This window comes from Biomphalaria glabrata, chromosome 1, assembly GCF_947242115.1.
Source record: "Biomphalaria glabrata chromosome 1, xgBioGlab47.1, whole genome shotgun sequence".
NCBI lineage: Eukaryota > Metazoa > Mollusca > Gastropoda > Planorbidae > Biomphalaria > Biomphalaria glabrata.
In genome coordinates this window covers 51,585,349-51,611,851 of record NC_074711.1, presented here as the reverse complement: position 1 = coordinate 51,611,851, position 26,503 = coordinate 51,585,349, and the positions used below count along the sequence as shown (strand labels likewise).

Sequence of the window (26,503 nt, the reverse complement as noted above, 5' to 3'; positions counted from 1 at the left end):
GATATGCTGAGTCCTCTCCGTTGCCACACTTGTCCTTGAAGTCTGCCAAAAACAGGACTAGAACGTGCAACACGGACGTTTACCTAATCATCAAGGTTGGTGTTTGCTAATATGGTGCTTCCCAGATAGACAAAACGTTTGCTAGTTCTGGCCATCTATAAGAATGTTGTCTGGTTCTGTGACAGATTTATTTGGAGGAGGTTGGTGCAGCAATACTGTCTTTTTTACATTTATGGTGATGCCAAAATGTATGCAGGCACTGGCAAAGAAGGACAAGCTCTTTTGAAGGTCTTCTTCGTTTTAGAAATTTAGGGCACATTTATCTGCGAATAGCAGGTCTCTGATGCAGTCATAGTTTACTTTAGTCCTTGCCTTTGAGCATTAAATAAACTTGCATTAGTGCGAGATCTTATACCAACTCCGATGCTTTCTGTGCGAAAGGCATCTTTCAGCATGGCGGTGAACATTATGTTGAAAAGCGTTCATATCTATCGGTTCATTGAATATATATGAATATTAACAATGTAATAATAATAATAATCTTTATTATCCGTAAGGAAATTTGTCTTACAATTTGTGCATTACACCAAACAAAAAACATTATAACTATAAGAAACCAAAGTGTACATTCACACCAGACTCACTCATAATTTACATGTGTAAGCTGGCGATCCTAGATCTAGTTTTTTTATCTATTTTTATCTGTTGTTAATTTGTAAACTATCTAGGCTAGCGCTGAGTGCATGCCTGTCTCCCGCCAGCTCTTTTACTTTAGAAGTTAGTTTGTACGAGTCATGACCTGGCTCTATAAATAGAATAGATGATGTAGTGTCTTGTCCCTTTTTCCGGTGTTGACCGCTGGTCAGTGGTTGATTAGCTGGTCTGTGTGACCAAGCAGTGAGTTAGAAAGTTATTTTTGGTGTTGTTCCTGTGTGGACATTCGCTGTGTGGACTGCCTGCTATAATTCCTGTCGTTACATCTACTGTAACTGTCCTTACATCTACTGTATGCTGTTGTTACGTCTACTGCCTAACTGTGCGGTAGTACTGTCTGTTTGCCGCAGTTATAGCTGCCATTATTTACTGCCTACCTGTCATTATTAGTTCTGCTGTACTGTTGTGTTTAGTGTTGGTATTTTTAGGTGTAATTTAGTGAAGATAGTTAGACATTTGGGTTTCTTATTAGTGTTTGTAGTGGTGTAGATTTAGAGGGTTTTAGTTAGTTGCTGAGTTCAGTTGTAGTGTTAGTGTATATGTTATATTTTATTATTGATTTATTTGTATATGTAAATAAAGTTTCTTTCTGTTTTATTTATCCTAAAGTAAAAGTTTCGTTTTTGCTTCCTTTTAGTTAGTTTAGTTTAATCTAATTGTGCTGTCTGGTTGCTTAGGCGACTCTAGCCGACTCTAGCCCCTTGGTCGCAGACCGAGGTGCACAGATTGGACCCACCCAGTAGCGCAAACATCTGCCTACTGTATAAAATTTAATGTTGAGCAGCAGTAAGGATAGGTCCTCCCACTCGCGCCTGCCTGACCTGCTCACACATGTGACAAAGTTTATACCAGATTGTTCTTATTTAATGATTTGATTGCCAGGGGAACAAAAGAGTGTTTGTGTCTGTTTGTCTTTGCTATCGGTAAAATCACAAAATCCTGACACAAAGGGTGATTCTTTATTTCGAGGATCTTGTTAGCTTTTTTTATAGATGTTTGTCTCAAACAACTGCCCAAATGGGGTTTGTTTTTTGCCAATAATTTTTGCCAGCAGCATTTAGGATTCTATAAAGTTTATTTTTATTTTTAATGCTCAGATTGCCATACCAGGCAGTGATATTGACATTAATAAATCACGTATCCTGTGGTACCAAGCATCAATACAACAGTATCGGTAACCATGGGCTTAGCCAGGGGGGGGGTTTGTGGTTCAAACCCCCCCCGAAATGAAATCCCCCCCCCCCCGAGGGGGGGGGGGAATCGGAATTTAGTGACTGATTTTTTGCTTTGATTTTTTTTATTTTAGGTGAGATTTTAATACTAAACCATCACTTGCCCCAGCACAACCAAAGGAGTTTTGAGTTTAAAACCCCCTACCAGGGGTTTTTTAGTTTAAAACCCCCTACAAGGGGGGGTTCGAGTTTTAAAAACCCCTTCCAGTGGGGGTTCGAGTTTAAAACCCCTACCAGAGGAGTTCGAGTTTAAAACCCCCTACCAGGGGTTTTAAGTTTAAAAACCCCTACCAGGGGTTTTGAGTTTTAAACCCCCTACCTGGGGTTTTGCAGTTAACTTCCCCTCTTCTATAAAACAAAACCAAAAAAAAAATGCAAACGAAAATCCCCTAATTCCAAGAGCACAGTTAAGAAAGATTTTGATTATAAAACCCCCTCTAAAATTTACGATAAACCCCCTCTTCAACATAAAAAAAAACAACTAATTACCTACTCAAAATGTTATGAGCGTAGCTAACTGCTCAGTTTTGAGTTTAAATCCCACTTCAGCGGGGTTTGAAGGTAAAAAATACCTCTTTAATAATAAAAACAAAGCAAATTATACACTCAAAATGTTATGAGTGTAGTCAAAGGGGTTTTGAGTTTAAACTCCCCTCCAGTGGAGTTTGAAGCTAAAAAGTACCTCTTCAATATAAATAAAAGCAAATTACTCACTCTTAAATCTATGAGCGTAGCCAAAGGGGTTTTGAGTTTAAACCCCCCGCCAGGGGGGTTTGAGGCTAAAAAATACATCTTCAGTGTAAGAAAAACAGCAAATTACGCACTCAAAATGCTAAGAGCGTTGCCAAAAGGGGTTTTGAGTTTAAACCCCCATTCAGACGGGTTTGATGTTAAAAATACCTCTTCAATATAAAAAAAAAAGCAAATTATACAATCCAATCCAATCGGGGGTTTTGAGTTTAAACCCCTCTTCTACAGATGGCTTTTTTTTTTAGTTTAAAACCCCCTCCAGATGGTTTTGAGTTTAAGATCCCCCTACAGAGCATTTTGAGGTGGAAAACCCCCAACAGATTATTTTGACGATAAAACTTCTCTTTTCGATATAAAATCTAAAGCAAACTACAGTCACTTAATTCCAAGAGCGTATTCAAGAGAGGTTACACATTTTTACCAGTGGCAGGGCTCCATTAATAAACTGCTGTGAATAGTCATCTGCCGAAATTGAAAAACACTAAATGAGGCTCAACAAAGATGGCTAAGACAGATTTTAGGAGTCAGTTATAGAGATCGGGTCTAAATCAAAGAAATCCTATGCCGAACTGGTAGTCGACCCCTTAGTAAGATTGTGAGAGAGCGACGCATGAGGTTTGTGGGACATGTTCTCTGACAAAATGAATTACGCATAAGAAGAGTTGCAATGATATCCTAGTACAACTTGACGCCACTCATTCATGGAGATCCTCATGGCAGGTGGGAAGAGGCTTCAGACATTACCAGTGACAGATTTTTATGGATACAGCTTGACGGCAAATGCGCCGAACGGCGCGGTAGGGTCTAAGTCAGTAAGAATAGCACATTAGGTTTTTAAAATAAAACTTTTTAATAGCAGGAAAATGCAGTGTAGATACCTCAGAATATGCATTTTGTTGGCTTTCAATACCAGAAATAGTGCTTGGCGGCGGGGCTTCGCCCCGCGCTGGGGAACTCCTAGCGCTCCCCCAGACCCCATTGCTAGTGATGTCGGCGAGTCTACACTTTTATGGAAACAGCTTCACGGCAAATGCGCCGAACGGCGCGGGAGGATCTAAGTCAGTAAGAATAGCACATTAGGATTTTAAAATAGAAATTTTTAATAGCAGGAAAATGCACTGTAGATACCTTAGAATATGCATTTTGTTGGCTTTCAATATCAGAAATAGTGCTTGGCGGCGGGGCTTCGCCCCGCGCTGGGGAGCTCCTAGCGCTCCCCCAGACCCCATTGCTAGTAATGTCGGGGAATCTACAATTTTTCCACTAACTCCAGGAAGAACCTATTCTAGGGCACTTTAAACGTCTTCCGAAAGAATGAAGGGTCAGAATGTAATAAAGATTATGTGCACACACACACATAAATACATATGAAAACAAAATTTCGCCTGGGGGGGGGGGGGGGTCGGGGGGGGGGGGAATCCACCCCCCCAAACCCCCCCCCCCCCCCCCCCCGAAAAAAAATCCTGGCTACGCCCATGTCGGTAACACTTCGATCCGAGCACGTCTTTTCTTTTTATCGACAGGAATAGAGTTGTAGTTGTTGACAGTTTGTAGTTCATAGTTTCAGATATTCTTTCGGAAAATATTGAAGCCTGCCATTTTACCTACTTGAGCGGACCACTTCGAAGGCCAATTTTGAGTTTGTGTTTGCACACAAACTGTCTTTATAACCTTATTTGTTTTTTAAAGAATGATTTAGAAATATCAAAACCTCTATTCACATATTACCTATCTCTATTGTTCAGACAAATTTAGTAGACAACGCCACCCTTTCCCCGCTAATAACAATAACAAATAATTTCCACAAAAGTTACAGTTTGTGGGCATTTTTAGTACACGGACCAAAGGTTTAGAACTCACTCTTCATTGATCTCAGACAGAAATACTACACTTCACTCAAGAAGAACATTAAGACCTATCTGTTCAAAACTTTGTTTTTTAGATATTTTGTCATTTTAGCTCTCGTGTTTATATTTTTTATGTTATCACAACGCCTTGAGTCGACATTATGTTTGTTAAGTAAATTATTATTAAAATTTCTGTAGATGTCAACATCTTAAACTTATGAAGTTCATAAAGTAGGCTATCGAAGTGATTTGTATTGCAAAAGTTGAAGTTTTTTATACAGACATCATATTACTTGTCAGGTATGCAGTCAAAAGTCCTTTTTTATTTTAACTTAGCAATTAGTTTAGGTAAATTCAGATGAACAAACAAACAAATGTAAACTCTGATATAAAGTAGAAGGTATCCACAAGATTCGCTTCATCTGAACTTTTAATCACCGCAATTCAAGTGAAGGACTAGACAAATACAAATACAGAGACTACGTTCTCAAGATGTGTTTCTTGAGTATTTGTACTTTGACAGCAAATCACAAGGATAACAACTAAACTAGTTTCACAGTTCCGGACCATTCTTCACGAGTGTAAGACATTCATTACACCTGTACATTTGTGGGGAAATGTGAGGTAAAAAGACAATAATGAAAATTTTAATAAATATTCATAAAATAGTTTCAGAAATCGATAATTCTTGTTGTAATTCTTCAATTGCGAGTGTAAACATGAAATGTAAATGTATAATACAGTACAAATACGAATTTTTAGACATTATGCACAGTTAAATAGCGTATTTTCTAAGTTGTAAGTAGGCTTACATATTTTATGCGGCCCCCTATTCCCACTTTTAAAAATGCAGCCCGCGTTAGAAAAGGTTGCCCACCCCTGGTGTACATTAATAATAAGGAGAGGAAATAACACTACAATTTTTGTTATATTTACATTTTTAATACGTTGATAATTGCATGGACATTGGATTTTTTGAAGACTGCATTTAAATCTCCTTCGGAGGCAATCATCATCATCATCAAACTCCATTTGAGTGAGGGCTTGAGAGGCTCAAATCCTCTCTTGCAAAAGCCCTGGACAGAAACCCTGCTGTCTTTCGTGGTGCATACATGTCACCATACAAGTCGAGAATTTTTGGTTTTCCAGATCTGTCGAGACGAAAATCAGGAAGTCTGGGGCAGTCAAAAAGAATATGAGACACGGTTTCCTCTTCTTCCCCGCAGCGGGGGCACCGTGAATCAAAATTTGGTCATAGCCGTGAGAAGTATGAGCCAAAAGGACAATGTCCTGTCCTGCACTGTGCTATAATAGCTTGCTCAGGCCTGGACAGCTTCCACCACGGGGAAGTGCGGTCAGGGCGCCTCATGCGCTCCCAGGCTCCACGGGCTTTTTGGGACTTATCCCAGCACTCTAACCACTTTTCCATTGCTGTTTTTTGAATTATAGTCAGACTCGCAGCCTGTTCGGTGGGTGGTGTTAGCCCTCAATGGTGGGCCAAGAAGTCTGCAATAGTGTTGCCAGTCACACTTGGTACCCACTGCATAATTACAGGGGTGCCATAGCGTTGCTTTATGTTGTGTGAGGCCATGATGACAGTGTCGATATTGAGGGGCCATGGTCCAAAGCTTTGCAACGCCTGTAGTACAGGTTTTGAGTCAGTGACTACAACAATCTCTGTGTTGCGTTCAAATGTTCCTGCCGAGTTGAAAGTCAATGACTTTTAAGGCTTCACATACTGCCATGGCCTCCGCATCAAAACTGGAAACACTAACACATGGTCCAAAGATTTTGACAAAACACTACCACATGGCCCAAAGATTTTGACTGAGTCAGAGCCAATAAACTCGATGTAGGCTCCATAGCCTGATCTTTCAGAATCTATTGATGCCGACCCATCAGTATACGTAAAATGTCACTGAGCTTGAAAGCATTAATGGTCTCCAGTGCTAGAAATTGAAGGTTGTTAGATGAACGACTTAGCTTTGTGGCATTAGGGTCTACTAAATTTAAGCGTATGTCTGGGGTCGTTGGGCGACACCAAGGGGGAAGGTGATGAAAACGTTGAATATTTTGTCGGTTGGTGGAGAGGCCAGCTTTATCAGATAGTCTAGTACGTGGCATGATGCACAAAAGACTGCATCTTAATACGTCTCTGGATCTCCAACCATCCAATAGTTTTCTAGCTGGGAGGCTATCTCTTTGTCCAATGTTTTTAGGGATTAAATGGATCCAAGAGTTCTTTCAGACCACGCTGTTATATATAGCATATCTTAAATTGTTTAGCTAATACTAGATGGCCCTACCCAGAGTATTAATTGACTTTTGAGATGTTGTATTGCTAATGGTCAGAGTATTAATTGACTTTTGAGATGTTGTATTGCTAATACTAGATGGCCCTACCCAGAGTATTAATTGACTTTTGAGATGTTGTATTGCTAGTACTGGCTGGTCCTATCCAGAGTATTAAATGGGTTTTGAGATGTTGTATTGCCCGCAGACAATGGGAATAGACCAGAACTTTGAGCCAAACGTCTTGCTGGGCAAGTTTTTCTATGAACTGGAAGACTTGTCATATAAGCAAACTGACGTCCGCACATCTCACAGGAAAAAGGTTTCTGACCCAAATGTCGACCGTTCATGTGACCTACAAACTCACGCCTGGATGGCAAACGTTTCCCACAAACGTGGCACTCAAAATTCATTCTACGTTTCAAGCTTGTCCTGAAGTTTGTCTTAGAGTTGGCATCATTTCTGATGACGTCATTTTGTGACATAGAGTGAAAGGCTGAAAATACAAGAAAAACAAACATATTACAAAGAAAGAAATTAAATGTCAATAAATATTCTAAAAAAGTTTTATTCTTTTGTGTGCGTGTGTGTTGTCTGTCTGTCATAGTTTTCAATAAGAATAAAGAAGATTAAAGGCGCTACAGAAATACAATACCGGTATCACCGAAATAAGTCTTCTAAAAGCGAACCATTTTTTGTTTTTAGACTTATGCCTACGATGGTAGGCCTATATTTTGTATGCACATACAATTAGACCATGGAACTATACTGATTTAACCATGATTTATCAATCATTGAAACAAGACAAAATAAAATGCAGGACTGTTTACATGAAAAATAAAAGCCGATGAAGAAAGGGAGCATTATCTTTTGGTCTTGTCGAATGCTGAAATCACGACGGCGTCTCTTTTAATTTATGTTAAGAAGTCACGTGGTTGATAGACGCAAGAGAGTAAAGATGTGAATCTCTAGTGTACTAGTGGGCCTATTTGATATTATTTCAATTCATTGCTTCTAGATACATTTTTCGTCTTAAATTAGATTTGCGTATATTGTTAATAAATGTTAAATTGAAAAAAAAATTAATTAATTAACTATTGGTGATTAATTATTTTGTTTGGTATCGAATAAAGGAAAGAAATCGTACTTGCAGATATGGTGGTATATGTTAAATTAGTCCCCATGAGGGCTTTGAGCCCTGAATGAAAAAGTATTTTTTGTTAGAAAGCTTATATCAACTCACTCTTGTACTGTCTGGTAAAAAGAGTCTACACGTAAGCTTGTTTTTCTTTTTTTAGTATTGGTTTTTGTTTTTCTTGTTGAAAAATGAATTCCTACTTTCTGTTCAAACAAACAGCAAACCAAATGTTCAGATTTCATTTGTCATTGAACGGAGAAAAAGCTGTCCAGTATGGGGATCAAACCCACGACATTCGCGTTATTAGCACGACGCAGGATCAACTTAGGAACTCAGCCATAAAACTATTTGCGAAATTTTAACTTGAAGTAAATGATTCAATTTTTTACTTGAGTCTTTGACCTTCAACCTTTTGACTATGAAGCGCTAATAGTAGGAATGGGAAAAAAAGGACATTCTCAACAAACTAGTTGGCACTATTTAGGCTCGAGTGTTTGCGGCGTAGACTTATATATATATATATATATATATATATATATATATATATATATATATATATATATATATATATATATATATATATATATTATATCTAGACTGGACATGGAGATCTTGTAACACTACAAAAAATGTCTTGAAAATTTTTTAAAAAGTTGAAACAAGGCGTTGTTTTGTAAAGTAGTAAAAAGAAGTAGTCTTTTTTTCAACCCTAACCTATGTAATATATAATTTAATTTTTAGATCTAGATCTAGTAGTTGAACATCGAAAAATAAGAACACTCTCTTCTCATAATTATTATTTTGCAATTTTTAGATAAATAATCTAGAAAGATCTAGGTAGTCAATCTATTTAAATGTACATAAGATGATTAAAATCAACAGACATAAATTATTTCGATCTAGGATTTTTGAAACATTATCTCAATGGAAACTAACAGGGAATGGCTTTGTTTCATATATTTGCGTGAATATATAGTTCTGTGATTAATAGCCCATTCTAAAGAAAACCCGAGAAATGATTTTGCATTATTTCTAAACTTTGAAAACTAAAGATCATTACTTTTCTAAGACAGAAAATATTGATTGGGGCGACTTCCCTTAGAGCTTGAACAATTTGTTTCCGGTTTCCAGTCTAGATATATTAAAGTCTATGGTTTGAGGTATTTCTGTATACTGATGCCAAAGTGTTGGTTGTGACGATTCAGAAGAGATTCTGTTGACAAGCGAAGCCTTATTCTTCAACTTAATCTAGCTAGCGATAGAGAAGCCTTTTCTACCTTTTTTTTGTTGCGTCTCAACCTTCTGTCCCCCGTTTTCATGAAGACAAAATCTCTCTTTTCGTTTTCTCGCGCTGCTAGCAATACGTGTTCTTCTAGCTTGTCCAGTTCATAATGCGAACTTTTTTCTTCATTTGTGGATATCAATATCTAACTCTTGAAGTGATCTAACTGCACTTGCATTCTTAGATGCACAAACGCATTCTCCAGACGTCTACAGTTCTGTATCCTTCCGATTAAAAAAAAAGCAGGTCAAATGAAGTGAAATATAATAAGGCTTCATCCGGATCCGCTTGTGTCAGACTGTGTTACACTCAACTTAAATAGTGAACGGAGTAGGCTAAATAAATAGCACACTTAAGTGATTTCTTAGTTCCTAAGTAAAAGCAGAAATAAACAGTTTTGATTTTATTTATTTTCATTGTTGATGTCAACGTCCAACGCTGTAAGTCTATGCATCGGGGCTTCCAAACTGTGTTCCACAAAATAGGGAATAGGTGTTTCTCTACTGGAGTTATTAACTGTTGAGAGTTAGAGCTGTCCTATCTTCATTGAAATATAAGTTTGTATGTCTAATGGAAGTTTGGGTTAGGGTTAGGGTTCATTTCGATAGATATTTCCCAAACTGTATTCCGCCTGACTTGGTGTTCCACGAACTACTGGAATAATTAGCCTACGCGGGAATGAATCTCTAGGTAAATGCAGGAGAAAAAACGATTTTGATTAGTTTTTCTTAGTTACAAAATGAATTATACAACATCACCATGACTTTGAACTGATCTAGATTCTACCTTTAATCTGAAACAAAGATATAAAGATCAACCTTTCATTGATTTCTGGTCGAGTTTGTCGGAAGAGTATCACAAAGCTGCTCGTTATTGTACTTAGTACCTACAGTTACATTCCAGGGTCCGATAGCCTATTTGTGTGAAGCAGGTTCTTCTTTTTATGTTGCAAAGCCAAAGTAAAGAGGAAAAAAAACTTGACACCACATCAGATATTAAAGACGCCACATAAGATATTAAAGACGCCACATCAGATGTTAACGACGCCACATCAGATGTTAAAATTCAGAATGATATCAAGAACACTGACAAGAAGCTATGCTCTTCCAAGATCTAGTACCATAAAAGTTATTCAACTATGTATAGGCTATATAAGTTTAAACTTGAACAAAATGCTTAATTTAGAATATAGTTTAATTATCATTTTTTAATTAAACATATTTTAAAAAATCCAATAAAAAAAATAAATACAAATAAGCAGTGTTCCGCTAAATACTCCGAATGTGCGAAGTGTTCCGCTAAATACTCCGAAAGTGTTCAGTTTTGGGAAAAGGTAGGGAAACACTGACGTAGGCTGAAGGAATTAGCCGATGATATGCCAAATAACTATATTTAAACTTTTTTTTTTTTTTTTTGTAGCTGGTGAGTTTATGCGCCATTAAATAATTATGTTGTTCTTAATGGCTATGTATAGAGATTTATTTTTATGACTATAACAAATGATGTCTAATATCGGGTAACCAAATCAAGTGCAGCATTTGGTGATATTAATAGTTTCTTATTAATTTCATGAAAAAGAAAAATTTTTTTTTTTTTTTTTTTATGATTACCAATTTTTCATTGCAATGTTTGAACAAAAAATCGATTCGACAACACTCTCACATTCTAATGACTACTTGGGAAAAGAATAAACTGGTACTCGGTAGTCTGCTAGGATTTCCAAAAAAACAAACACGAACTCAGTAGGCCTAATTGTGCTTATTTCTGGCAAACTACGATCTGGAAAACAAATGAAAAAAAAAAAAAAAGAACAAGAACAAAAAACACAGAAAACCCAAAAACCATCTTTTATCATTGAAATATTCCCTTTATTTTAAATAAATCATAGTAGTAATTTGTCAATGACAATAGATATGATGCTGTCAGTAATATAAAAAACAACAAACGTTGGAAATAACAAAAGAAACAACTGCATGTATAGTCAATACATTTCTGAAGCAAGTTACACACACATGAACAAACTGGTTCAACACACACAGAATAATTTCAATGGACTATCAACGCCAAATACAGATATTACTACCAAATACAGATACTACTACCAATTAGAGATACTCAGGAACAAAATGTAACATTCTGATGTGATAACAAAATAGTCAAAGTGCCTGTATGTGTGCTTTTTGCATGAATGGTTGAGCGTGTACTGTTTGAATTCATGACATAGAAATACATTGGATATGTATTTCTAGTGGAATATGTATTTCTGTGGCCAATACAAGGGACACGTGTTTCTGTGGCCAATACAAGGGACACGTGTTTCTGCGGCCAATACAAGGGACACGTGTTTCTGCGGCCAATACAAGGGACACGTGTTTCTGTGGCCAATACAAGGGACACGTGTTTCTGCGGCCAATACAAGGGACACGTGTTTCTGCGGCCAATACAAGGGACACGTGTTTCTGTGGCCAATACAAGGGACACGTGTTTCTGCGGCCAATACAAGGGACACGTGTTTCTGCGGCCAATACAAGGGACACGTGTTTCTGTGGTAAGCAGTCTTAACTTTTCAAACATTTCCCTGGTATTGCTGGGTGGACACTGCAACCTCTTCAAATCAGGAACTCGAGCTCATTAGCCAGCACGTTCTAGAGACCACGAATTATTTAGTACCTCAACTATATAATCTACTTTGTTTATTTTTTCTGGACACGATGGTAGTCAGCATTTATTATGAGAGATGCTAAAGAAGGAACACAACATTGTACTCTCTCCTTATACACTCTCCTTGAGTTGGGGAGCTCTCAGACATTGCTTCAGAAATAAACACTATTATGTCCTAGCTGAAACCTTCTGCAGAACTGCAGGGGATGTCAGGAGACAGTGTCGAACCCGGGACCTCTAGACCACACGACCAGGTAGCAATCCCCAATTTATTATAGTATGGTAAACAGCAGTGGTCCTAATGATGATACAATTGAATGCAGATAGTGGTACCTAGCAAGGTTTATGTAGGCTACATATATTTTTTTATATCAGCATGTTTAAGACTATATACAATTTCATACCACATGTATAATAATGCATTGTTAATGAAATAACCACAAACAACTTTTGTATGGATCAGTTATTTCACCTCCTTTGCAGACGAGCCCGAAGCTGTCCCAATGCACATAGCTAATGTGATGGGCGACGGGTCAATATATTCTTTGTTAGCTTTGATTAACATGTTAGTTGGGGAGCTTTGAATAATTACGCCATGAGTCATCAGGGTATGCTTGGCCGTGTAACTCTTACGCTTAGTGGTCAGTGAACAGAAGTCACACTTGTAGTGGACAGCCTTTGGCTCGTGCTTCTCCGTCCAGTGCCGCAAGAAATAAGCTTTGGCTTTAAAGCAGGAAGCGTTGGCTGGACATTGGGGCACAGGGCATCCCATCATCGGCCACCACAGTCGTGTCTGCTCATCTGCCAGGTGAAGGACGAAAAAAAAAAGACGTTGATCAGATTGGGAGTCTTACAGTAAAAAAAAAAAACACTAACCAAAGTATGTTAGTTAAAAGAACACATCACATTCAGAAAATAGCGCAGGAATAAGGAAAGATGCAAAGCAGAAAAAAACTTCTTTTAGTGACAAATATCTTAAACAAAAGTCTAAAAACTACAGGAGTAAAATGCTGGAAATATCTTAAACAAAATTCTACAAACTACAGGAATAAAATGCTGGAAATCCAAGTTGCATTTGTAAAAATTTGACCTTAACGCTACTCTTGTACAGCTAGCATGGTCCAATCTCTTTGGTGGACCTGTGGGGGAAAGGTAAGATAAGGTATTTGTGAAAAGGTTTCCGCACTGCCTTGAGATTTTCAGCAAACACAACTCAAGTATGGATTTGAACTCGACCCCACTTGATATGTAGCTTGGTGTTTTGCATTAATAGCAATACTTTAATTAACCCTTACAACCTAAGACCACTTCACAATGCTATAAAGAGTTAAATACTGAGCGTCGACTTGTCTTGAACATTTCAAACGTATCAATGTATCTCTTCCAATTCTACGAGCTCTCTAGGCTTAAGTCACGTCAGAAAATTCGCTTTTACTCTTTCATTCAGCCTTTCATCACACTGCAGTGTCATTTAGCATTCCGTAGAATCATGAGTTGGAGTGTCATTTAGCATTCCTCAGAATCATGAGTTGGAGTGCCATTTAGTATTCCTCAGAATCGTGAATTGGAGTGTCATTTAGTATTCCTCAGAATCATGAGTTGGAGTGCCATTTAGTATTCCTCAGAATCATGAGTTGGAGTGCCATTTAGCATTCCTCAGAATCATGAGTTGAAGTGTCATTTAGCATTCCGTAGAATCTGAGTTGGTGTCATTTAGCATTCCGTAGAATCTGAGTTGGTGTCATTTAGCATTCCGTAGAATCTGAGTTGGTGTCATTTAGCATTCCGTAGAATCTGAGTTGGTGTCATTTAGCATTCCGTAGAATCTGAGTTGGTGTCATTAAGCATTCCGTAGAATCTGAGTTGGTGTCATTAAGCATTCCGTAGAATCTGAGTTGGTGTCATTTAGCATTCCGTAGAATCTGAGTTGGTGTCATTAAGCATTCCGTAGAATCTGAGTTGGTGTCATTTAGCATTCCGTAGAATCTGAGTTGGTGTCATTAAGCATTCCGTAGAATCTGAGTTGGATGTCAAAGAGCCACGCTCGTGAATGTCATTATACCTGAACACAACTAGCGTTCAACATGGCACACAACAGCTAAGTCTGTTACATTAGGCTTTACTTTCATTTCCCATATATTGTGATATTATGCATGTTAAAAAACAGAAAGCAATAAAGTAAAAAAGATATGGTGTCTGAAATTGTCTGACAAGGATATGTGGCAACGCGGCATTAAATCCAGTACACCACATACTGGAAATAAACTTGTAGAAATAGGGCAAGAGATTAGGTACTAACAAACTTTACGTACATGTTTGGCCGAATAACCCCATAAAATAATTTTGTGGGGCAAATACGACCATGAGTATTTGCCCAGCCCTTCTCTCAAAAAAAAAAAAGACAACAAAAATAAAAAATGGAGAAAATAACATTTTAGAAATATGGCGAAAATATTTATTAATAAAAACAAATGTGCACATATGTTTGGCCGAGCGTTACATACTTCTATGCACAGCATACAGCCAGTGAGTCGTAGTTCGCCCATCAGAACAACAGAGAGAAACAAATGAGCTACATTTACTTAGGGTTCGAACACACAACTCCACATGACCAGCCTAGAGTGACGTTAGTATTTGCGCGTTAGATTTTTCATTCCAAGCAAAACTCTTGCAGCCGTTCAGTTTGTATAGATGTGGATCTTCAAATGAGCGGCTGCACAACAGTGAAAGAACCTTTGGAGATTGTCTTACAATTTCAGACATGACTAGTGTCTACAAGAACCCAGTGGGCTAGTTAAAGCTTGGTGAACAGACAACTTTATTCTAAAAACAATATTGATGCCTATTATCATACGTTTTAATCCTTGGTTTTCATCTATCTATTCAATTCTAACAAAATAATATCAAGTGACAACTTTCTGGTCAATAATTGACAAAGTGGCACGTGGTGCGATGCAGTCATTGAGTCATCTTTACATATAGCCGAAAATTCTGTTCAGCGTCAATGGTGTCGGGTCGACAAATCTGTCATTCTGTATATATTCCACTTCCGGGAGTTCGCTGGGCACATATCCGTCGTGTTTCTGTTTCATGTGACGCACCAAGGAGCACGGCCTGGAGTAGAATTGAAGACACAGGTGACATTTGTACCCGGGTACCACTCGTTCGTGCTTCTCTTGCCAGTGACGTCGGTACTTGTGGGAAATGTAAGTGTTGCATCCAAGGACTGGGCACAACTGAGACGGCCTCCAGAGAGCAGTTATTTGGGACGCACGGCCGTGATGACCTGCGGACAAGAAGAAGACAAAGTGATTCAGCCGATACACTGGGCAAAACAAAATCTACAAGTGTCCAGTAGAGAGTTCTGCGACCACCACTGGTGTCAGGCTAGTGGGAAACAACAACAGACAGACAGCCAAAACAATCAAGTAGTTCAAACTATTGACACGATGTGAGTTGGAGATTAAAAAAAAAAAAAAAGTTTAGGAGAACGAAGATAAAGTGAGCAGGGGAGAGCACTAAAGGAGAGGTCAACGTAAAGGCATAAACCGCGCAGAAACAATTTCCTAGACTTCGGAAACTCATTAGCTAGATCAAAGCATAACAAAATATCTGGACATTTAACATTTCCTCAATAAGTCTAAATATAAGCTTTTTATTTAGTAGGTAGGCTTAAAATAATACAATAATTAGTATCTCATTAAAATAACACATTAATTTCTATTTAATTTATTTATATCTTTCAAAATAAATAGCTATAACCCCGTTAGTCCAAAAGTCTATATTAGTAGTCCAAATGATAGATCATGTTTCACTTAACAGTGCAGTGCGCCTCTTATTTCTTGCATTACGTCCAACTAGAATCTAAGATCCATAGAAATGTGTGAATACTTGTGACTGGTATACAGAGTGAACAGGTCATGAAGGATCAACAAATGTACAAATGTTGTCGTTTTGAAACTTGCCCCCAGAAAAGTGTCCACAAGTGACCTAGAGGAGGCCTGAACTGTACTACCCTGTTTCTTTCATAGGGATACAATGAAGAAAAAAAAAAGTCTTATTAACAAATTTCTTGTCCCGTTCGATATGCAGCCTTACATGCATTGTCCAAATATATGTAGGTGTTTTTTTTTAAGTTTCCTTTAAAATACACTATTATTATTGACTTAAACAAATTGAAGCCTTGAGTGATGGTAAATATTGGTGTTCACATATTAGTTTTCCGTAGAAAATGTAGGCAGAAAGAAATTATCTTCTTTTTTGAAGTAATGTCTGTATTTGATAAGATAAGAAAATCAAAGAAAACAAGCTCCGTGGGGGAAAAATGTTGGTTTCAAAAAGTGGCAACTACGGTACCAGACTAGACTTTCCCACTTTACAAGTACTGGTAATAAACATGTAATGCTAGTAAAAAAAAAAAAAGTACCAAACAGCATGGCATTGTTCTGTAGACTCAGTAGTGGGTTTAGAAAGAACTCCAAGGAGACGAGATCACCAACTGAACGGGAAACAAAAGTGAAGAAAACGAAACGAAAGAGAAATGTGCACAACGGAAAGAGAAAAGAAAACAATGAAATGGAGAGAAAGAAAAGTGTGTATCAAAGAGAAGTGTAGGCACATTTACGACTTGTTATTCACTAGAAACAGCTATTGGATATGTTATTCACTAAACACAGCTATTGGATATGTTATTCACTAAACACAGCTATTGGATATGTTATTCACTAAAAACAGCTATTGGATATGTTATTCACTAAACACAGCTATTGGATATGTTATTCACTAAAAACAGCTATTGGATATGTTATTCACTAAACACAGCTATTGGATATGTTATTCACTAAACACAGCTATTGGATATGTTATTCACTAAAAACAGCTATTGGATATGTTATTCACTAAACACAGCTATTGGATATGTTATTCACTAAACACAGCTATTGGATATGTTATTCACTAAACACAGCTATTGGATATGTTATTCACTAAACACAGCTATTGGATATGTTATTCACTAAACACAGCTATTGGATATGTTATTCACTAAAAACAGCTATTGGATATGTTATTCACTAAACACAGCTATTGGATATGTTATTCACTAAAAACAGCTATTGGATATGTTATTCACTAAACACAGCTATTGGATATGTTATTCACTAAACACAGCTATTGGATATGTTATTCACTAAACACAGCTATTGGATATGTTATTCACTAAAAACAGCTATTGGATTGGTTGTTGACTAAATACAGGAGTTGATATTTCTACACTCAAGCTTTCTCGGAAAAAACTGTATTTTTGAAAGTTGTACTCCAGTTATATAGAAAAGCGATGCTACATACATTCATTATTCTTTGATTCACTTGCCATTACAATCTTGACAAATGAAAATGTACAATAGTAAAACTTCCTATAATAGATTCTACTCCATGCAATAAAGAGTTGTAGACCTAACAAGGCAAAGGCTGGTAAACGAATCAAGTTCTAATAGTCAATATTTACATAGAATTTCAACATGTCGACAAAAGATCTTAAGTCTTATAATCCATTGCCGTTTCAAGAGTGATGGGGTCTGGATCTAGAAATTCTTTATTCTCCAGAAACTGGCACTCCACATCGTCCAAATCAAGAATCAAACCTGCATGCTTGGTCACATGTGTGCGTAGGTCGTCCTTACGCTTGTACGCCGCACGGCACTGCGGGCAGAAATATTTGCTGACGAAGCGCTCGTGCTTAGCCAACCAGTGACGTCTGTATTTGGCATAGTGCCCAATGACGAAAGCGTTGCAGCCTGGAACTGGGCACGTTATGCCCGTGGCGGCTCTTTTTCTCCCTGGGTTGTCCACGTTGGGTTGGGTCCAGCCTGAAGATACAAGAAATGTGGATTATGGCCTCCGTGTTGAGTCCATTAAAGAGATTTTCAACTATTTTGGTTTAGAAGTTAAGTGTTAGAATCATCGTGTACCCAAGAGCCCACTAGCTTACACAAGCACGCACTACACAACAAATGTACACAGTGAGTTGAAGAAATCTATTCTATCTCTTCTGTAGCGTACACAAGCACGCACTACACAACAAATGTACACAGTGAGTTGAAGAAATCTATTCTATCTCTTCTGTAGCGTACACAACTCTTATGTTCTACTTACTCTCTGCAGTAACGTACTGACGTCCACAAAAACAAACTCATGTAAACTATCAATGGGCTAACATAAAAAAAACAACACATTAAATAGACAACAGATGTTAGACGGGATTGTACGTAGTAAGCACTGTTAAAACAAGAGCTTGTACACATATAGAACGGGCTCATATGAGTGTTGTATCACTGCTTACAAAATATCAGCTTTAATTTTGTCAATAGAAACGTCTAGAAATAGGAATTTTATCATCAGAACTTTTGAAGTTCCCCCCACCCCCCTTTTTTAAAAATAAACCATATGTCATAAAGTATTATTTTAAATTTGTAGTTTGCTACTAAAGGTACTCTATTCAATTGGTCTATGTAGATCTAGTACATAATAAGGTGCATCCTTCATTAAAAAGCCGAACTACTCACTGTTTGCCCATGAATTATTTTCTAGTAAATCTTAACAATGAAATATCTTTTCTTTGCCCCTCTCAGTGAGGACCCCCCTACAATTTAGTCCCCCTCCAAACACTTGTATCTGTGGAGTAGAGACGAAACCTTTTTTTGGGGGGGTCCTCCAATGTAACGGCCTATATTATAATCCCCCCCCCCTCCTTTTCTTTTTTGGGGTCCTCCAATGTAACGGCCTATATTATAATACCCCCCCCTTCCTTTTCTTTTTTGGGGTCCTCCAATGTAACGGCCTATATTATAATACCCCCAACACTTTTTATTTCACTTCCCGCAAACACTTGTTGTTTTTTTTAGCTCCTTTTGTTTAGAATAAAACTCCTTTGCTGCTCCCAATGGAACAGTCCGAAAATGTAACCCTCTCACAAAGTCTTCTTTGGTCCGTGAGCTGCAGACAATAAAATACGTTGACTTTTGTCTCCATCCACCAATGGCAGCCATTCCCACGATTTCGTCTTTCCCCCTTACATACACACGCAATGACATTCCAATGGTTCTCATTAGGTCCAGATCCAGCCCTTATCTCTAACCAGAAATTTAAATTGTTACCACGTCAGTCGTATCTTTAAAACAAAAACGAGCACACAAATAGGCAATTCTGACAAGTCTTCGATAATTTCTATGTGCCTAAGTGAATGTAAAAAGTACTTCATTATTGTAAGTACACGAGAAGAAAGAGAAGGTTAAAATTTCATATTTTTAATGACCTTTTATTTCCACGACCAATAAGTCTGTGAGTGAATCAGGGCTTTGGATTATGTAGCTGTATGTATTTATAGTCAGCCTTGCTTAACGTTGCAGTCATTACTAGTAGAACGAATCTAAAGGAGCTCTGCTACTTTAAACATTCATTACAAGTGCAGTCTGGAACAGCGCACAACTAGCGTGCCCATGCGCTGTTCTTCAAAGGGACCGTTACATAAATGGCAGGTCCCGCACAGTTAGCTTGGTATAATGAAGGAAAATGGCGGAGGCTCCCGGTGTCCTTGGCCTTCGGCCATGTGCAGCCAAGAATGCGTCGGGGGCCAAAGGCATTGGAAACAGCAATGCTTTACATAGGCATTGACTCGGGTCTCTCTCAAACAGAACTGTGTTCTCACAGGTTTTTATTTTTTTTACTGTTTGGCGTCCAAACAGGTTTTTTTTCAAACTTAGGACATCAACAAGGATGGCGGTGTGCTAGGCAGAGTTCTAACACTATCACAAGAGAAACAATCGTTTCACAGCTAGTAAGAATTCTTTAAAGACAATCTTAGAGAAAAAAATGTAAAAAAAAAAAGCTTTTGTTGTTTTGTAAACAATTTTAATGCGTATAGAGTTGACAATAATGCTATCCGCGTTGGTATATTGTTTTCGTTTATAGTATGTCATAAATGTGATAAGAAAAATAGCCTTAGAATGCATTAGTAGCAGCTACACTGAATGAAATCATGTAGGGCAAGTCAGCGTCAGAAACACAGATCGAATGGAGGTTTCTGGTCAAACGAAAAGAACTAGATCTATGTTCAATGATGAGTCAGCCTACACAAGCACGTTAAGCTGTTTCCCTATGTTCAATGATGAGTCAACCTACACAAGCACGTTAAGCTGTTTCCCTATGTTCAATGATGAGTCAGCCTACACAAGCACGTTAAGCTGTTTCCCTATGTTCAATGATGAGTCAACCTACACAAGCACGTTAAGCTGTTTCCCTATGTTCAATGATGAGTCAGCCTACACAAGCACGTTAAGCTGTTTCCCTATGTTCAATGATGAGTCAGCCTACACAAGCACGTTAAGCTGTTTCCCTAACTCGTAAGCTACTTCTAGAACGATGCCATTAATAACATGCGGGTCCAATGAGTTGACGTGGAGCCCACTAAGTGCCATGTGGTTGGAACTGAAATACATAAGAATTCTTTCTATACAATTATTACTATAGAAATCTTTGTACTTGAAGCAATTCCTAGAATTATATTGATTGTTTGATAGTGTACATAAACTTCAAGTTTTATTTGCATTGCCTGACTCCTTTTGAAGCCCGCTGGTACTGCAGCAGGAAAACAAATCGCTCAGTGCTTCATCTTCAGACACTTGACATTTCAGAAGTAACAATTATAACTGTCTGGGTTTTCCCATCACTGCTTCTAGAGTCAGGGGGTAAGGATCCTGAAACTCCCTGTTGTAATGATGCTCAATATTTCCAACAGATTGGCTGATATCGCCCCCATGCTTCTGTCTATAATGTTGAAAAAGATTCGACTTCCGTTTAGAAAATACATCGCACATAGAGCAATGATATTTCACCACTATTTTCTCGTGTTTTTCTGTCCAGTGTATTTTAAGATGAATAGCTTGGCGTATGACTTTAGCACTGCATCCTGGCACAGGGCATCCCATCCCAGGACGCCACAATCCAAAGACTGGGGTAAGTGGTTTCATGTTCCTGAGAGCACCTGGAGACAAGAAAAGAGCTGATGTTCAATGCAATCTCAATGGAGACCTAGACAACATCTTACGGATAAAGGATTTGCAATAATGCTATTTAGATCCATTGGTATAAACATAATAAAAAAAATGTACTGTAGATGGTTCAAAGTCAACTTTGCAATACAACAAAGAATAGTCAGTGTATACATTTTTATTTCCACTTTTTTGTTTGTTCTTTTATCAGAATCAATTAGAAAATACGAACAATGTTGTTTTTAATAACAAATCAAATATTAGATAATGCAGATGAACTTGTGACAACACTAAAACAGAATTAAAACATGAATGACCCGGCAATCCACTTCAATTCTTGTTTTGACATCTGAGTTCAGGTCAACGTTACACACACAATTAGAAACAACATCATGGACAGACGTGGGGACTAGCTCAAGGCGCAATCATTGAAAAGATTGTCCCTCAATGAGTGAAGCTCAAACAAGTAATAACAAGAAAACATAATAATCTCTGTAGAAAGCAAACTACAAAACTATAGCCCGAAAACTTTGGTCTCAACAAACAAAAACAATACATTCAAACCAGCCACTCACAAAGAATCCTTCAATGGCAACAACTTTCCCAAACTTTTTCCAAGAAAACAACTTCACATTTTTGTGTCTCTTTTTAGTCTACAAGACATTTTTGATTACAATCAATTTCAAGCAAATAAAAGACCAAGACCACAGTGAGTGAAGATTACTCTGAAGAGGTCTGTCTGAAACTGGACATTTCATTGTTGGTATTTGTTTGTTCTAAACTGAGTTTCACATGAAGTAAAGCTGAGCCCACGTTCTCGAAAGGAAATGGATTCATGTATTCCAGATTCTCTTGAAAATTCACGTTTTTCAAACATCTCAAAATGTCTCCCTCTTTATGTCTGTTTCTAAAGTGTCTATTCAGGTTATATTTTCTCTTGGTCACAAAGTTGCACTTGGAGCAGTTATATTTGGGCACCAGCTGCTCGTGTTTCTCAGTCCAATGGATTTTAAAATGATGAACAGACATACTTTTGGCTTCACATCCCTCGACAGGACAGGCAAACTTGGTATAAAGATACATTCCAATTGGAGTCTTTTGTGCCTCCTTGTCCTCAGTATGGACTGATTGATTTTCTGTAGACAAAGCAATTGTATTCTATAAGAGTTGAGCTACAAATGATGGAAATGTTTGTCAAGTTTATAGCTTTGTTTGTTGTCATTCCAAATAGAAATCAGAAATAATTGCAGTGAGAAAAGATAGGAAGTGATCAGTTTCCTAAATCAGTGAGAAAAAACACAAACATAAACCTTTCAACCCAGCTTTGATAAAAGTTTGAAATAGAAAAGTTCAGAAAACTAAAACAGTGACATAGTGCTAGAAGTACCAAATAGAATATTTGTCTGTTACATTATGACTGATTTTGTTTTACTTGAACTTTATTAGTTATCCTAATGGTATAAAAAATAAAATAAAATAGTATTCATTTATTAATCTACAATAATAAATGCATCAACTTGTAGTATGACAACGCTAGCATTATTTTGTTTTGAAAGCTGCAAGACAATTAAAGACAAAGTGTCTTTTCTACAATGAGGTGCTTTCCATCTTTTGTTTCTTTTTTTTCAGTTGTTTCCAGCTTTCCTGAATATTATTTTGATAACCTCCTAGCTTCTAGTACAGCTTGAAATGTCAGAGGAAATGGGTCTTGAAACTCTCTGTTCATCTCATAACTGATTTCCCCAACACAATGAGAAATATCACACTCAGCATGACGACTACGAAAGTGCATCACCAAATTAGATTTTCGTTTTGTTATGTGTGCGCACATGGAGCAGTGAAATTTAGCCACAATTTCCTCGTGCTTATCATTCCAGTGTTCTCTTAAACGTGCTGTGGTTGGTATAATTTTGGCCCCACAGTATGGTACAGGGCATCCAAGTCCAGGCATCCAACAGTTTGGGGTAAGAGCAGATGGTGTTAGCTGAGATTTCTGAGATACCAGACCTGTTGATGAAGACATTAAAATATTGCCTGATATAACAAAGAATTGATGAACAGTGGTAAACAAAAAGGAAAACATAATCAATGAAGTAAAGCACTTCTAGACAAACAAACAAAAGAATATGATGACAGAAAACACTGGACAATGAAGATAACAAGGCTTTCATGATACCAAAAAAATACCTATTGAGGTTTATAGCGTGGATTGTAGGGTAATCATATTATGTTATCATCTCCACAAGAAACATGGCTTTAGAGTTTTGTTTCCATTTGCTGAATTTAGAATACATTTTATCTTTAAACAGAAGAAACAAATATTAAAGACAACTTTCATTATAGCCTCCTATTTACTGTTATCCTGCTGTACTTGTCATAAACTAGCCTTTCTCTTTTCTTGCCACTTCTATTTGTTGCTGCTTATTTCTAAAACAGAGTTAAACGTGAGAGGTGAAGGATCTTGAAACTCATAATTGTGGGTCATCTCTATTTTTCCTATACACAACTTTAAATCTTGTCCTTTGTGACATTTGCGAAAGTGGTGGAACAAGTTTGATTTCCTCTTGGTTATACAGCTAGTACACTGGGAACAATGGTACTTTGGAACTATCTCTTCATGTTTTTCTATCCAATGAGCCTTGAAGAGAGAAAAAGCTCGTAGTTTTTGTGCTCCACATCCAGGCACTGGACATCCTAAACCAGGTGACCAAATGGGTGCTCGGGTATGTTGACCTGTTGACAAAAATTATATTTCCTTTACATGAATATCTGCTTATATATTTTAAAATCTATACAAAATACTTTGCTGCAGAACAGAAAACAAAAACTTGTGTTTTGGTAGCAGGTCTAATTGATCTATCTCACAATCTTTCTAATGCATCCTTCTTGAACTGGCTGGTTGCCTTTCAGAATGAACTATCCAGCACTGAATAAAGGATGGGTTACACAAGGCGGAGGACATAGTCAAAAACACTTCATTGGAACTTGGTTCATTGCCCTGCTGGGCCTTTTTTTGTGTGTTTTAAATAAGAACATTACAAATTATTATTTCTTCAAATAATAAGTTTACTATGGGCCCAGCTATTTGTTTTAAATAAGAACTTTACAGATGTTTCTTTAAACAAGAAGTTTATTCTGTCCTATGGCTGGATCTCTATGTGTTTATTATGTTGAGTCAGTCATGTTAGAGATTGAAAGTCATTGATTTGAATGACTTGTACAAGCAAATTTACATTAAATCTAATATTACAAAAGACTTCTTGATCCCACAGGGTTCCATTTTTTTTTCAAACTGGAAAGTTAAAAATGAATTTCTCTTTAAATCAAAGGTTTTTGACTTCATCAAACTGCATAAGTAATAAGCAGAACATCAAAGCTCAAGCAGACTTTTTTTTTAAAATTGCAAAAAGAGACAAGTTCAGTAGCTATTCAATAACAAAAAAAGTTTTTCAGAAATCAAGTGTTTAAGATTAACAATTTATTAACATAGATAAACCACCCAAAAGACATACCCTCTTTGCATTAAAAAAAAACAACAACAAAAATACAAATCAACTTTGATGTATAATATTCATTGTCTTGTTATGGAAAAGACTACAGCATTATGCTATCTCTAACCATAACCAGACATACAGTATAATGAAAACAACATCTAACTTAACTTTTTTTCCCCTTAGAATTAAGTAGCAACATGAAAAAAAAAGATGAATTTATTTTTAAAAATTAGTAAAACATTATGGCATGCTTAATCAACACTAGAAGAACATTATGGCATGATTATTCAACATGGAAATCAGACATTATTGATGTCTTGCAGGAACTGGACAAGAAAATATAACTTCACATGAAATACTTTATGTGATGGAGGAAATGTAGATTTTGTTTTTAATAATCATATCCCAGAACCGAGCTTAAAGTTAAAGGTTTTGGATCGATGAATTCTGGATTAGACTGGTACTCTACTTTGCCAAGACATGCTCTAACATTAGATCCATGCTTCAGACGAATATGAGCCAAAAGATTTGACTTTCTTTTAAATGAGACGGTGCATAAAGCACAATGATAATAGGCAGTAATTTCTTCATGTTTTTCCAGCCAATGGTAACGTAAGTCTGATTTGTTCCTGCAAAACTTGGCAACACACCCTTGTACAGGGCATCCACTTCCAGGTGCCCACAAACCATGGGATTGATTTAGCACAAAGTGACCTGCAGAGGGAAAATAATTTACTGGTTCATGAAGAAGATAATAAATACTGATAAACTTTCAGATTATATGAGTAAAAGTCTGTCAAGGAAAAAAGAGCGGCCATATTTCAGTGAGTGAACTGTCACTCTGATAATGATTGTTTAGGCTTGATATCACCTACAAGAATATACAACTTTAAAAACAAAAATATACAAACGAAAAACTTGGGTTCAGCTGACTCACAAATGACTTATACAAAAGCAACATCCAGATTGCACAAGAACTGCCTATGTCAAAATGAAACCTAAACTTCAGCTTGAAAGAAACCATTGACTACTCCTAGATCATTTTGTAAAGTTGCAATTAGTAGATTGAAAGCCATTGTTGAAGATAAGTTCCAGTCTTATTAAAATTGCTCCTTTCTATAATGACTAATTACATAAAAGCTCAGCTTATAAATATTGAAACAAACTAAAAAACTATTTTCTTTGGGATAGTAAAAATTTTCACCAAGTGTATGAAAGTGAATGAAATAATGAGGCAAAAAGAAAAAGCCTCTAGGTAGAAACTATAAATAAGACACTTCTAAATGTCTACACAAGAATAAAATGAAAACCAACTTTTAGCAACACTATGTACTTCGTTTTATTTCAGTAGTGTCTGTGTGCAGTGGAACAATTCATTGACAATGTTGCCTCATACAAACAATTTGTTGTTCATTCTTCATATCAATTAAATTCAATTGATGTGAAACCCTGGAATTTCGTTTAGCTTTTTTGGAAGAAACTGCTGTGTTTTCAGAATGTAATGGGACAGAAAAGTTATTAGCAACAAGCGATGTGTCTGTTGTATTATTATCTGACAGCCACATTTAAGAAAAAAAGGTGTATTGATTTAAAAAAACAAATTAATTAAATTGATAACTTTAGCCATAATACAATACAACAAACTTTGGATGATCCTCCAAACAACTTTTTAAATCCCCCTTTTTTTTTTCAAAAGAAAACAAAAAAGCAGAAAAGAAAACAAGAGTTAGAGACTAAAGATCCATACTGTTATGGAATACTGATTATATATTATTGCCCAGCATGATTTTATTAAGACCTATATAATTACAGTTCAAATTGATTTGTTCCTAGCATATATAGTGTTTATTTTGACAGAAACCACCTTTTTATGCACGCCCCAAAAAACATCACCACATTTTTAGGATTCTACTAAAACACATTTTAGCCCAAAAATGCTATGCATCTGTTGAGCTGAATTGGAACTGCCCTCTTTCTTTCTCTCTCCTTCTGGGCACATACACATATACTTTTATACATGAATTCTGGTGTCTCTTGTGTCCCCAT

General features: G+C 37.0%; 1 protein-coding gene across 11 annotated transcripts in view; it reads right to left on the bottom strand.

The window, feature by feature from the left end:
* Positions 1 to 4,932: 4,932 nt before the first annotated feature.
* Positions 4,933 to 26,503, bottom strand: part of LOC106079054 (zinc finger E-box-binding homeobox 1-like) — a 55,079-nt gene continuing 33,508 nt past the window's right edge. For 3 of the 11 annotated variants that reach the window (XM_056042577.1, XM_056042572.1, XM_056042584.1), the window contains one exon: positions 21,127 to 22,099. In XM_056042577.1, coding sequence (XP_055898552.1) covers positions 21,684 to 22,099 — 416 coding nt within the window. In that variant the 3' untranslated portion in view covers positions 21,127 to 21,683. The other 8 variants (XM_056042600.1, XM_056042623.1, XM_056042650.1 and 5 more) reach the window with 8 other exon arrangements.